General features: G+C 52.6%; 4 protein-coding genes across 4 annotated transcripts; 2 read left to right on the top strand and 2 right to left on the bottom strand.

Moving 5' to 3' along the window:
* Positions 1-89: 89 nt before the first annotated feature.
* Positions 90-1,549, bottom strand: MIND_00161300 (uncharacterized protein; the record flags this gene model as incomplete). The annotated part of the gene is made up of 3 exons (XM_037358537.1): positions 90-1,111; positions 1,159-1,367; positions 1,410-1,549. 3 exons carry the CDS (start codon positions 1,547-1,549, stop codon positions 90-92), a joined length of 1,371 nt encoding a protein of 456 aa, XP_037226447.1.
* A 68-nt stretch (positions 1,550-1,617) lies between these two features.
* MIND_00161400 (Chromo domain-containing protein) lies at positions 1,618-3,500 on the top strand (the record flags this gene model as incomplete). The annotated part of the gene is made up of 9 exons (XM_037358538.1): positions 1,618-1,927; positions 1,972-2,052; positions 2,098-2,157; positions 2,205-2,414; positions 2,460-2,773; positions 2,824-2,858; positions 2,907-3,005; positions 3,060-3,278; positions 3,326-3,500. Exons 1-9 carry the CDS (start codon positions 1,633-1,635, stop codon positions 3,498-3,500), a joined length of 1,488 nt encoding a protein of 495 aa, XP_037226448.1. The 5' UTR covers positions 1,618-1,632.
* Positions 3,501-6,256: 2,756 nt separating this feature from the next.
* On the bottom strand, positions 6,257-9,234 carry MIND_00161600 (Small nucleolar ribonucleoprotein complex subunit; the record flags this gene model as incomplete). The annotated part of the gene is made up of 8 exons (XM_037358539.1): positions 6,257-6,362; positions 6,419-8,288; positions 8,329-8,522; positions 8,568-8,714; positions 8,762-8,861; positions 8,912-9,006; positions 9,052-9,164; positions 9,217-9,234. The coding sequence occupies 8 exons, from the start codon at positions 9,232-9,234 to the stop codon at positions 6,257-6,259; spliced, it is 2,643 nt and encodes an 880-aa protein (XP_037226449.1).
* A 53-nt stretch (positions 9,235-9,287) lies between these two features.
* On the top strand, positions 9,288-9,854 carry MIND_00161700 (DNA-directed RNA polymerase subunit; the record flags this gene model as incomplete). The annotated part of the gene is made up of 5 exons (XM_037358540.1): positions 9,288-9,290; positions 9,337-9,494; positions 9,546-9,591; positions 9,638-9,678; positions 9,725-9,854. The coding sequence occupies 5 exons, from the start codon at positions 9,288-9,290 to the stop codon at positions 9,852-9,854; spliced, it is 378 nt and encodes a 125-aa protein (XP_037226450.1).
* Positions 9,855-13,574: the final 3,720 nt, after the last annotated feature.

Raw genomic sequence — 13,574 nt, forward strand, 5'->3', positions numbered from 1 at the left:
CGCGTTTGTTTCTCAATAGAGATTGTCTGCGTGGCTGACCCATGGACTTTTACTTGAACTGCTTGTCTATCACAGCTGTAAGTGGCTAGTTAAGGCAACTTTACTTGGGGATTCCATTCGCGAGCCTTTTTTAAAAGGCGTTGCATCACTGCGACCCAGGCATCCATTCCTTCAACGTCTCTAACCCACTCTTCCGCCTCGCCGCGACGCTCCAGTTCAACCCAGAATGCACGCAACAGTGCTTTAGCTGAGTACATGTCCTTCCGCCATTGGGGCACCGTATTCGAGGAGCCAGCGAACCGAAACAGCTCATCTTGGTACTTGAACTGTTGGTCTTCGTCGAAGATACTCCATAATCGCGCAACGGCGGTGTGGTCACCATTGCACGCCGTGTCGAGTGTCTGGTACCGTTTGAGGATCATCTGTGACTCTGCGTCGATGTCCAACGAGCTAGGCTCTGCGAAAACCTTGATGATGGCCGCCGCTTGAGCCTCCATGACGGGAAGCGGCGCAACACGGACGGGGAGGCCCATGAAAGCCAACGTGGAAGGGGGAAACTCGGTTTGGATCGGGAAGAGATGTCTGGCAAGGGGAAAGAGGTGGTAACTGGAGTTGTACAAGACCGACGGAAGAGGTGGACAGGCTGGTGGAATGCCGGTTGCGAGTTGGAGGAATGGTATATCAACCTTGTATCCAGTGGCCAGAATGCAGTAGTCTACGTCCGTTTCGACGGTCCCATCTGCAAACTCAACTCGGCCTGCCTCGCCGAGCTTGACCGTCCTTCCGCGTGTTTTAACATTGCCATGTTCTTCGTTGGGGGCGCCGGTATAGGACCTGATAAGAGTTATACAGCAAGACGACAGCTCGGCGGAGATGTCGTTTCCGCTAGGCCCGCCGCCAATGACCAAGACTTTGTCGCCCAGATGAGATGGCTTTCGATACCAGATGGAATGGGAAGCGACATTCGCGTCGAGCCAGGCTTGAACTCCGGGAATATCGGGTATGCGTGGAACACTGTGGTGCCCGTTGGCGACGACGACGCGGTCGAAGCGGTAGCAGGCTTTGGAAGAAGTGAGAATCCATTGCGTTGAATCCCAATGGAGGCTAATCACTGAGTACTATGATCAGTCAAAAACGAGAGAGCGCTTGTTTGGCTACCTTTCTCCCCAAATCTAATGCAGGCCATGAGATCGAAATGCGAGGCAAACTCCTCGAGATAGCTCTGGACATGTTTGGCGCTCGGAAAGACGGGAGTGGATGGGGGGAATGGAAAACACTGGAAAGACATGACGGGATGCGGCAGGTTTGTCGTCAACGAGTTGTACAGCGGCGTCTGTGGGTGCTGGTGTGGCTCTGCATCGGGAACCCTGGAGGCGAGTGAATGAAACGCGCTCGAGTAATCAATCTACCAGATTCCCCCAACGCCCGCACGTGATTCGAAAACGACAGGCTTCTCCCAGTCTCCACATTTGGTTTGAGATGTTGCAAGTAGTTCTTTGCAGATCGAGAGCCCTGCTGGTCCAGCACCAATTACTGCAATGGTGGTCATGGTAAACGTGATGCGACAAGTGACAGTGTGACAGCGCTGTGACAGCCTGAGTGTGACAACGCGTCTTGCTTCCGGAATCCAGGATGAACAACCCTATCCTGGCATCAGAGATTGCGGCACTCGTCGCGGACTCGTTGAAAGACACCTTGACCGCGCAGAATTCGGCTCTAAACACGAGAATCGATAACCTCACAGCTCTCTTTGAAAGCTTTTCATCGGATGTTGCTGAATCACGCGAGGAAAGCCAGAGGCTTTTCCGCCTGCTCGGCGACATGTTTCAGTATTCTCACAAGACCCACCACCTTCGCTTGTGCACGTTGGAAGAAAGTTTAGGTGTTAAGGTCACATTACCGCCCTTCACCACCGGAAACTACAATGGTAATTACTCCCATATCGGGCTATGGTGCGCTGACCATGCTCAGATACTGCTCCAAAGAACTCTCCAAGTCCGCATCTCCATCCGCAATCCAGTCCGGATTCCTCTTCTGTCAACCGCACCCTCGGTTCGTTCCCTCTCCTCAGTTACTATGTTTGACATTCTATGCCAGTGGCCGAAGAGTCCATTCTGAGTGGCTCGCACCTCACATCGGACTCCTGGCAGACTAATGGTATTTTCGTGCGGATATTGAAGCTTTTTTCGCTTATTGGACCTTAGGGACTTCGCATGGCAGCGCTTCGAGTTCTAGCCATGCAGCATCCACCACCTCGACATCTCCTCCCTCAACCCCCGTCCGTGCCTCTCAGAGTCTCGGTCTCTTTGAGAAGGCAGTACCGCCATCGCCCTCTACTGATTCCATCGACGATGACATGGTCCAAGAGTATATGACCAGAGGGACCTTTCCCTCTAGCCCCATATCCCCTTCATGTCTGTTCATCTGTGTCCTCTTAGTTCATGCTGAACGACATCTAGATGACGTTTACCTCTCCAAACCTCCAAGCCCTCCGCCATCTGCTATGTTCCACGATCTCTTTGATGGCCAGCTATCGCCATTGCCCTCAGAGCGTCCACCAGAAAGCGACACTGAGGATGACGTGCCTTTACTCAAGCGGGAGCCAGTAGATCCGGCCCTGCATCCCTCGCGCAAGAGAAAGCGAGAAATACGGAAGCAGAAAGCGAGCAGTGCTTCAACTTCTCAACAACCCACCAAACGCACCAAGCATGCTACCGTGAAGACGGAGAAAATCCAGCCAATCTGGCCCAAACCAACAACGGAATACTTGGATGTTTGTTGTTTTGTTTACTTTGTCCTTTACGTTTTACTCACCTCTTCAAGCACGATGGTTTATTCATCCAATGTTATGAAGACGTGTACGTTTTCAAGCTTCAATGCTTCTGATGTTTGACTACTGTTTGCAGGCTGTGTGGCCGATGGTACCATTACTGTTGTGTTGGCATCGTCCCCGATGACCCACGACTCGAGCATAATGCCAAGTGGTTATGCCCACCCTGCATCGCGTGAGTAACAGCTTTGTTTGCGCTTTAATTCAGCAAGGCTAATGTCTATCTTAGGAAAGGTCAGCAAGCTTGGAGTATTGTCTTTTTACTGATCAACCATCTAGCTGGTCTTCGCCCCACACCATGCACTCCCGGTAGCTCACAATCGTGCTCTCGTCCAGACTGTCCAGTCATCGGTGACTATTATGAACCCACCGGAATATTCGGGCGATACCATAAAACGGATCCCACATCTGGTGAACGCCGCACGTCTTGGCTTGTCTTCTGGAAAGAGTACGCCATTAGTCTGATCTGTCTATCCACTTAACAACTCTTTGTAGCTATACTTGGGCTCATGCTTCTTGGGAACCCACAGCGCCGGGCGAGGACAAACGGCAACATTTTATGGATCGAGCAAAGGTGGAAGGTCTAGATCTCAACAAAGACCTCATTATGCTTGAAGCTGCTATCCATGGAGGCGCAAAGAAGCCATGGGAGACCCCACTGTTTGACTGACGCGTTGCGACATACCTCATTTCGATTGATAATGGAATGCTACATGTATATAATCTGTCTGTATGTTCTTGTAGTTGCTTCTCTTTTTCACTGTCAGCTTACATAATGTTTGTTTGTTTGTCGACTTTGACTTAAAAGTATGAGCACCTCTCCCAGAGGGTGAAGCAAGCTCCAGGCCAAGCGATATGCGAACAATCCAATCACGGTCAAGTCATGGTCACGGTTACTGCTTGTCCACGATCATGACCAAGTACCGCTTACAAGTCCAACCTGTCACATCATAGGCAATGTGCATTCATAACGAGGATCCGGCGCCAGACTTGTCTAGTTCCCTTCTGGGCGAACTCTCAGATGCCTCAACAGTTGCACTTTCCTCGAAGTCCTCCAAGCGCGGCTGGTCTGACTGTTTGCACGACTCCGCCGGCGGCAGCGATGATGAATCGCCCGCGCGACCGCGGAGACTCCCTCGATTATGGGACACATTCTCGGATTTTGTGGAGAGGAATGCGGCCTTCGTTGGAGTGGGGCGAGATGGGCAAGAGAGAATAGATTAGATAGTAGATGTACAACAAGCCCAACGGGCGCCTCGAGGCACACAACACATCACTTTACTTCCATCTTCCTCGTTGACCAGTCCATCCGGCCGTCTCCATCGTCGACAAAACCGAGCTACAACGCCATTTACCTAGCTCCTTTGCATACCTTCTTCTTCGTCCCCCTCGTTTTGGGAAAACCAGCTTCATTTCACTTATGAAAAGGTTGTATAACCTCAGCGCGGGAGGGGGTCACCTTTGCTTGTCCATTAGTTTCAAATCCCTTGTTGAAACTGATTCACAAGGTATAGTTGAAGAGATTGGCGAACAAATTATCGTCAGCCTACAGCTCTTCGTCAACGAATATTCCGCGCAACTCAATATAGACGAGCAGTACCAGTTTTCTGATAGTGCCGGCGAAATGCTCCAAGAAGTACTTGTGCGTTTGACTCTGACGTTGTCCCATAACTCTTTTCACCTCGTCGTAGTCCCTCGTCCCAAGTGCTGGATTTCCATTGCTCGTCAGTGTGGACGATTTTGATGCGCCATTTTTCATCCCTCCCTTCGGCGACCATCCGGCCTTTCTCGATACTCAACCGCCTTCTTGTCACGAAGTTGCGTATGCCATGGACCTCCACCTTTGGGGACCTCTGATCGCCAACCGTCAAACATTTCAGAAGCTCATTCTCTCTGGATGCACGCTTGTTCAACACTCGTTAATTCAACGCCTGCGTCTAACGATCCCTCTCCAGAACTTGATAAGGCTTGCGGGTTCACGACAGATGAGGCTGAGGCCTTTGCGGAATCTATCCTCGGAAGCTTGAAGCAGGAGGACATCGACAATATGCAAGCCGTATGTGGGCGATGCTTGTTCTCGAACACGCCATCGGAGCCGCTCTTGCATCCACAGCGGGTCATTTCATGGGTTCAGCGATTTGCTCGCCCTGATGATGATGATGACTCAATGGACGAGTCTTTCAAGATGCTATCTAGCATTCTTAAGGTGTTACCACCAGAATCGAATGCGTCTGAACTACTTTCTCTTGTTGACATTATATCATTGGTGGCTGCAGGTCGCATTGTACCGAGCCCACAAACCGAATATTTTGTCGGTGACGATACCTCTCGTCCCACTTGGCAAGCCTTCATTGGAGCGGGTGCGCTGGAAAGAGATGTGCAACACCCACAGGTGCTGTGCTTATCGCAGAGCCCCAGCATCTTTCCAGTGGTGCGTCTTTCAACTTGCCTATGACTTTATGCCAACCTTACTTTGATAGTTACACTCCCACCTCGATACCGCAGTGCTTGACCGGTACGACCCAACTAGGAGGTTCCGCACGTTTTGGGACGACTTATGTTGTGACAATCCGGACCTTATGCTAAGATTCTTGCAACGGATGATGCGCGACCTAACCAAGCTTTGTCTGGTCCACAACGGCGAGCCCAATCTTCACGGGGTATTCGAGCTCCTATGGCGAAACGAAGTAGCTCTTCGGTTTAGCTCAGACCGACCAGCAAAACCATTCGTCTACCGGCCCTATACGATTACGCCGACGGTCATCGAGATTCCATCATCTGGACCGCGAGAAATATTCTCGGTTGAGCTCGTCACGCTCACTTTGGCCGGACTGTGGCATGGCGCTAACCCCAACGATGATAATCGGGAGCCGACGCGCGATGAGCTGGAGGAGCTATTTGGCATTGTGCTGCGCGAAGACGAAAATACACTGTTAGCCCGACGATACAGAACATGGTCTTCGAATCTCAACACGATGGAGACGAACACCGTGGAGAGCTTCATGCGAAAGGACCCTGCCCACGCTCAACTTGTTGCAGTTGGCGGCTCACATGTGCTCTACCGAGGTCCACGGCAGCCGCCAGAAGAGAATGATGTTTGTGTGAACTGTGGCTATTATGAGGAGGCGCCGCTTGACTTGCCTCCGGAGTTTAACAGGTGGGAATAATGCTACTTGTGTGCGTCCGAAGAGTACTCGAACGCGTTTTGTCACAGTCCCGTGATGTGCTCACGTCGATCTGACAGTTACTTGGCTTGTTGTCGTGTAGAGTACATCTACTGTCTTCTGTCGTCTCTTTCCCATACATGCGTGCTGTTCCTCGACTTCACAAAACCACGTTCCTGCTTCCGACAACGCCGTCTACATCACAGTCCATTGACAAACGGCTTGAAGGCTCAACAATGCCTCGACGACAATCCAGTTGCTATTATACTGCAATAGGAGGCATCTCGACATCACCCTGTAATGTAGCGTGGTTTCTAACGGTTTGTTGGTCTAGAAGATAGGACATGGTTGAGATATTCCCCTCGCATCTGTAAAAACAATAATCAGTTGACATTCATTCAGCCCATAAAAATTTGCAACGGACAGTTTTGAGATAGACTGTTCTGAGTCTACTAGAGCTTTTTGGAGCACTCTAAACACACTCGCATACTCCGCTGAGCGATCGCGCAGTTGTCGGCCATGAGAAACGAGCAGGGTGTTGGCCCAGAGTAGGTCGAATTCGAGATGTGGACTTTGGGCGAGGTGGTCGGCGACAAAGCGCAAAAGGAGAGGCACGTAGATGCCCGGAAGCTGGCGCGCGACAAGGCGGATGTCCCCGCGGGGAATGCCTTCGTAGACCCGCCGGATCAGCGGTTTTTCGTTGAGACGGAAAGCCATGACCAGGGATTTGAGGTATTCCCCGTCACCAAGAACGTCGAGCACGGCCTGGGGAGTGAGGTCTATCGACAGATCGAATGGGTCAAAGGACACAGTTTCGTCAAGGGAGTATATGAGCAACCCTTCGGTCGATGCAGCAGCCCAGGCCCGCCCAGTAGGAGAAAACCTCACGCATTTAGTGCGTGCTTCTTGCCTATAACGCCGAATTGACATATCGCCAGCGGCACGACTTGCTCCTGGCAGACTGAGATCCATTCGGTCCTCAAGGTCGCTCTCGTCGCCACGCGAATCAATCAAGTCTGTGTTGATTCCTGCATCGTTGACTTTCCTGCTATCGAGGAACTCTTCAGTCCCGTCCAACGACAGGTTTTGTGATATTTGGAATTTTTTGACCATCACACCCTCCCCTTCCCGGACATCGTATAACACGACATATTTGCTGTTGCCGCCCGCAAGGATGCACTTCCCATCAGCAGTATAAGCAAGACTGTTGTACGCTTTGCCGGAGGTGCTATTTGCAGCAGAAACGCGGTCGTCCGCCTTCCTTCCTCCTGACACATCTTTGCGGCCCTCGATAACGTTTGTCTGTTTCCCTTTCTCCACATCAAAAAAGGCGATCTGGCCATCCAATGAGGACGCAGCAATCTCTTTCCCATCCGGCCGAAACGCGACAGCAAGCACATCAGAGGAAATTGTGAGCGGCTCCACAGCACGTGACCGCCCAAAGACATTCCACACTCTGATTGTGCGGTCCCAGGAGCCGCTGGCGAGTTGATTGGCTCCAGAAGGCGAAAAGTCGAGTGCGCTGATGGGTCCTTCGTGCCCGGTCAAGACATCGAGCAGTTTTCCTGTCTGCACCGACCACATGAAGACCTCGAAAGAGTCAGTGGAGCCAGCAGCCACGACTTCACCTGAAGGATCGACTGCGAGGGCAGAAAATTGCACTGGCGAGGGAGATGTGAATGTGCGAAAGTTTCGATAGCGGACGAGGTCGTATGCCCGGACAGTCCCATCTAATGAAGCGGAAAACAACACACTCCCGTGTTTGGCGAATGCGACGGAGGAAATTGGCGCGGTGTGTTCCGTGAAGGTGACAAAACAGAACCCAGAATGTGTGGACCAGACTTTGACTTTGCCATCGTCACCTCCAGTCGCAATTGTTTGACCATCGGGAGCATAGGCGAGGGTGTTCATGTCGTAGAAATGGCCCTGCTGTTTGAGGATATACGACTCGGACTGCCATTCCCAAACAAGCAGCTGCCCAAGTTTTTTGGCACCAAAGGCTAACCACTCGCCTGACGCATTTATGGCAACGGATGAAATCTTTTCTTGCGAAATGCTGAGTGTGTGCACGTTGGAGAACGCCGGCATTTCCCAAAGGCCAAAGACGCCAGTGGAAAATCCGACAATGAGGAGGTTAGAGGGAGCGTGGAATGTCGTGCATACGACTTTTGTATTGGCTTGGTTGAAGTAATGGCGCTTATGAACGCCCCATCGTGTGTTGGCGATGATATTGCTTCCCGTGCCTTGCGAGGTCGATGCGATAGGCTCGTCGGAATCAGAGTCAGATTCTGAATCTTTTTTCTTCCAGGTAAAAACAGCCCCATCGCGACTGACAGTATATATCTGTGAAAATTGTCAGATTCGTGCAAAAAGGAAGGGGAGGAGAACGCGCCGTTGCACCATCGCTTGAGAAGTATGCCCCCAGTACTGCGTCCCTGTGCCCAGCAAAAGTTTTTGGTCGGAAGCCTTCCAACGGATTGAGGGTGAACAATCGAGCAGTCATGTCTCTCGACGTTGTTATAAAGCAACTAGAGTAGCTCAGACCCAGATAGACAACAAAAAAGAAGACGTACCTTGAGTCTGGTGCCCATTCAATGCTCAAAACATCGTCATGATGTCCAGTGTAAGTCCGATGCAGGTCGAATGGTGCAAATTCGCGCGCAAGGTGATTTGGGGTGCGCCAGACTTGGAGCTGCGTCCCATGCGTGACCGCAATGAATCTGGTTCAAATCAGGTTTCACAGAAAACTGTCCAATCAACCACGAACTTTCCGTCGGGGGAGAATTTTATGTCTTTCACTGGCTTCTTGAAGTTGAAGTGGTGGAGCACAGTCCCTCTACGGAAGTTCACAAGGAGGGCGCGGCCATCTTGGCAAGGTTTGAGTGGTGGTAGATTGGAATGCGCAAAAAAAACGCACCGTCATCGACGGAAATTAAGACATTTGCGTCAGGACTTAAAGCTATTGCAGCGATGTTCTTGCGATTCTCAAATGGAAGAGTGAACGACTTGTTGCTGAAATCAGTCAGGCAAAGAAACAAGCACAGAACGACAACGCACTTGACCAGATCAAAAATCGAGACGCGGTTTCCGACTGGACTGAGGAGGGTGTTGCCGTCTGGGGTGAAGAGCACATTCCCTTGTTGATAGACTGTGCCGCAAATGTTGGAGAACTCGTAAAAGCCGTTAAAAAGAGCGTTGAATGCACGGGAGGAGCGCAAACACCTTGTAGTTCGCCTTCATAATTTTTGGCGGGTCACAGATGTCACGTCACTCTCGGTCTGCTTCCTCCCGTCATGGTACGCGCGCCTGCGCTGGTACTGGCGTTCCTAATGCAACAAGCAGTCATCTCTGTCTTTCTGCTCTGAATGCAATAATCTGCTGTATCCTAAAGCGGACCCACAGCGGCGAATGATGGTCTATGCTTGCCGCATCTGCCCTTACGAAGAGGACGGAGGAAACCGAGCACGCGTTTATCGAAATGATTTGCTCACTGTAACAAAGTGCGTTCATAGTCACCCGCAACAACGAACATAGCTGACTCTTCTTGTTAGGGAGCAGGTCGGAGTCACGACTGACCTTGGAACTGATCCAACTCTTGTACGCTCCCCCAGAATATTATCTTGTCAACCTGACCCGACCATAGGCCCACTCCAACATCCCATGTCCGAGCTGTGGCCATGAAGAGTACGTGTCGGCGATACTTTATGTGTCTCGCACTCATTGTTATCAGCGCGGTTTTCTACCAGGACCAATCCAAACGTAAAGAGACCCGAATGATCCTCTTCTTCGTCTGTACGAAGTGCAATAATAGCTTCACGGACCCGTCGGTTGATCTAGAGGCCCGCGCGACGACATTTTAGTGGAACAGCGTCTCTTTTTTGTTGTATTACTAGCGTATCCCACCCATTTCCACCTTGTCTGGCCGCGGCTTTGGATCGACCAATATGCTCATCATGCTTCAAGGTGGCCAAAATATGTCTAGACTGCGAGGAATGAACAACATTAGATATCGTCATCAAAGAACCTAAACTTGACCCTCTCGGGGTGACCACAATGAGCACACGATTTCTTTGGCATTCTCGGGCCTCGGTATAGAACATGTGAGCCTCCGACAGCAACAACTTGGGCGTGGGCAGGCTCCTGTCGCATGAAGTATCCCACCGTGTTCGTTTCCATCGTGTTAAGAGTTGATGACCAGGCTCTGTATTGTCGGTCCAACAACGCAGCCTCGTCTTCGCCCAACACAGCCCCGTATAGCTCCTCCAGCTCGGCTCGTGTGGGCTCGCGGTCATCGTCATTGGGATGGGCACCATGCCACAGTCCATTCAGCGTCAGCGTAACAAGCTCGAGTGAGATCCTCTTCCCAGGCAAACACGCTGGGAGATCAAGAATCGTCGGCGTCGCCGTGTAGGGAAGATAGACAAAGGGCTTCGTGGGCTGCTCTGAGGGCAGAAGCGTTGTGTTGTTTCGACACAGAAGCTCAACCAGCCCGTGCAGATACGGCTCACTGTGCTTGTGGTGGGCCAGACAGCGCAGACTGAAATCCCGAAAAATTCGCTGCAAAAGCAGGAGGAAATTATCCGGCTCGGCTGCACAAAAGTCCCACCAAGCTGTCACGGAATATTTGTGTCGGTCATAGCGATCAAGGAAAGGAATATCGAGGCGAGAGTGTAGCTTATGGAATCACATCAAACAGTGAATCTAGATGGAGAATGGACATACCACACGCAAGACAGCTGTTGAGTTTGACAAACAATAAGTCCCAGATTTCGGATCCTTCAGCAGTGCGCCGGTGCCGATCAGTGTTTGCCATGTCGGACGAGAGAGCTGGTAGTTGGAAAAGCTCGGAATGTCTGGCTCGACTCGTATGGAACTACCAGCGGCGAGCAACATCACGTCCGACAGAGAAAGTATATCGGGAGAGTCGGATTCCAGTGGCAGTAAATAAAGGACATTTGAGAGCAGCTTGAACGCCGAATATTCCGTGTCCGACTGCGCGTTAGGTCTAATCCACTCTCTCACTTGCTGAGGATGAAGAAGAGGCTCCGTAGATGTGCTCGAAAACATATATTCCCCGCAAGACGACTTGAGGTCATCGATGTCGACCGGCTCTCCAAGAGTAGACTCAGCAAAAGTCTGAGTGTAAGCCTGGGAGTCTTACTTACATCATCCCATCACATAGTCACAGTCCTTAGTCACTCTCCTCTGTACCACATCGTCGTTTCTCGAATATAGCCGGATTCTGTTGTGTCCCGGTTCGTTCCTCAGTGTTTCTGGGACTTGACCACCCAGTTTCCACTTTTTTCACAACCCCATTCCGATTATCTCTGCTGGACATCAAAATCTGCGCCTCTACACGCTTCCCGGCCCTTCCCCGGCCTCCCCGCGGATCTCCCGGTGCTCCCGGCGGCTTCCCCGGCCTCCCGACGGCCTCGCCGTGCTTCTTCGGCCGAATTTCGAGCTTGGCGAGCTAAGCGACGTCGTCGCGGAGATTGCGCGCGAACGTTCGCGGGGGATTCCCACGTCCTGTCACATCCGTTCCCACCCTCCTCCCGCCACGTAGCACCCTTTGCGCGTCTTGTCGCGTCTCCCTCGCGTCTCCCGCTTGCCCAACTCGCCTCTCGTTCGCCCCCGCTGGCTCCCAACCCGCGCAAATCGACGGCTGGGTCGAGTTCTGGCGCGTCGGCGCGTCCTGCTACACAACGCCAACGACATCGTTCAGGGCCACTTGACGACGTGGCAGAAGTGCCTGACGACGCCGCCTTGGACCCTGACAACCAACGGCACCTTCGTTCCCCGTCGCCAACCCGCTCTCGCTCGCCGCTGCCATCTCGCTCCAACTCCCTGTCCCCAGGCCTGTCTCGTGCTCCCTCGCCAGTCTCAGCCCTGGACCTGCCGGACTCGCGCCACCAGCTTCCCCCCCACCTGCTTAACTCTGCCCCGGCTCCTCCATTCCCCCCACAACCTCGCATTACTCGCATGACGAAGCTCACTTTCCCGCTGTTTACCGACGAGCCGACCCCGCTCTCCATCCGTTCTTGGATCGGCCGCTGCCAGGACGAGCTGAAGAGCTGGCGCGCGTTCAACCCTGACCACACGCTTGGTGTCTCTGTCTTGATTGTGCTGGCTGGCAAGCAGCTCCAGCAGGCCGCGGTCGCGGAATGGTGGGACACAAACCGTGATGAGCTCCAGCGGCTGGGCTCGTGGGAAGAGTTTGCGACGGCCTTGCGCGACAAGTTTGTCCCGCCGACGTGGCGTATGGACGCGATGTTGGATGTGTTTGGTGTAAAGCAGGGCAACAACGAGACATTTACGGAGTATATCGAGCGCTTTGAACGTGCTAATCGGGTCCTTAACGCGGCTGGCGGTGATTGGAAGCTGAACGAGACGGTGGTCAAATTCTACGTGCTGGCGAACTGCCACCCAGTCCTTCGCACCAACACGGTCTCGTCTCCAGGTTTCAACGTCCACCACCTCCGCTACCCCGCTCTCGTGGCCCTCATGAACGGGCTCTACGGTGTTGCTGTCACCAATGGGTGGATTAGAAATAGCCCCCGCCCAGTACCTGCTGTTTCGAATTTTGCTCCTGCCCCTGCTTCCTCCGCCTTTCCTGCTGCTCCGACCTCGGTCGCTCGTGCCCCTCCAGCGGCTCCATCACTCCCGCCTCTCACGCAGGCCGAACGCGACCAGATCTACGCTGCACGTGGTTGTTTTCACTGCCGTAAAACGCCGACAGATAGCGACTGGGTGCCACATCACAAACGCGACTGTCCGGGTAATCCTGCCCTTGGTATTCCGGCACGCTCTGTGAGCCGTGTCGCTGCTGCCATCCCACGCCGCTGGTGCAGCTCCTCGGACTATGACTCGTCAGATAGTGAGGATGACCTGGTTGGGATCACACCCCGTGTGGCTGGCGTCATGCCTGTTCGGTACCGCGACATGGTTTTCGATTCGGATTCGGACTACGATAACGATGATGACTAAGCGCCCTGTGGATACTGGCCTTTGATGTCCATTTTCCTTCCCCATACTCTATCATCTCTTTAATCGACTTCTTCTTTCGGGTCTATTCGCTTGTTCCCATTGGAGCGTATCGGGCTAAGGCTGCTTAGCGTACGGGCTTTGCAGGGGGTTTCCTTGTGACGGTCGTATGGTTGGTGGGCTGCTTGGTGGGCTCTTCTCGGTCTGGCAACTTGTTGGTTCTTCGCTCATTTTTGTCGCCTCGCTGTTCTTTTCGTCTGGATGGGTTTGTTTCAAGTGGGGGAGGGTGTAAGCCTGGGAGTCTTACTTACATCATCCCATCACATAGTCACAGTCCTTAGTCACTCTCCTCTGTACCACATCGTCGTTTCTCGAATATAGCCGGATTCTGTTGTGTCCCGGTTCGTTCCTCAGTGTTTCTGGGACTTGACCACCCAGTTTCCACTGAGCCTCCTCTGGGGTGAAGCCACAAGCCAAATCAAGTTCTGGAGCGATGGTAAGCGCCAGTCGCTCCCGTAGAGCTGGCTGAATAAGAGTGGTGCCGGAGACGATGAGTTTGTGCACGACATCACCGCTGCTGAGGAGTGGTTGCCAGAGGT

Source organism: Mycena indigotica, assembly GCF_014461135.1.
Source record: "Mycena indigotica strain 171206Taipei chromosome Unknown Mind.scaff0001, whole genome shotgun sequence".
NCBI lineage: Eukaryota > Fungi > Basidiomycota > Agaricomycetes > Agaricales > Mycenaceae > Mycena > Mycena indigotica.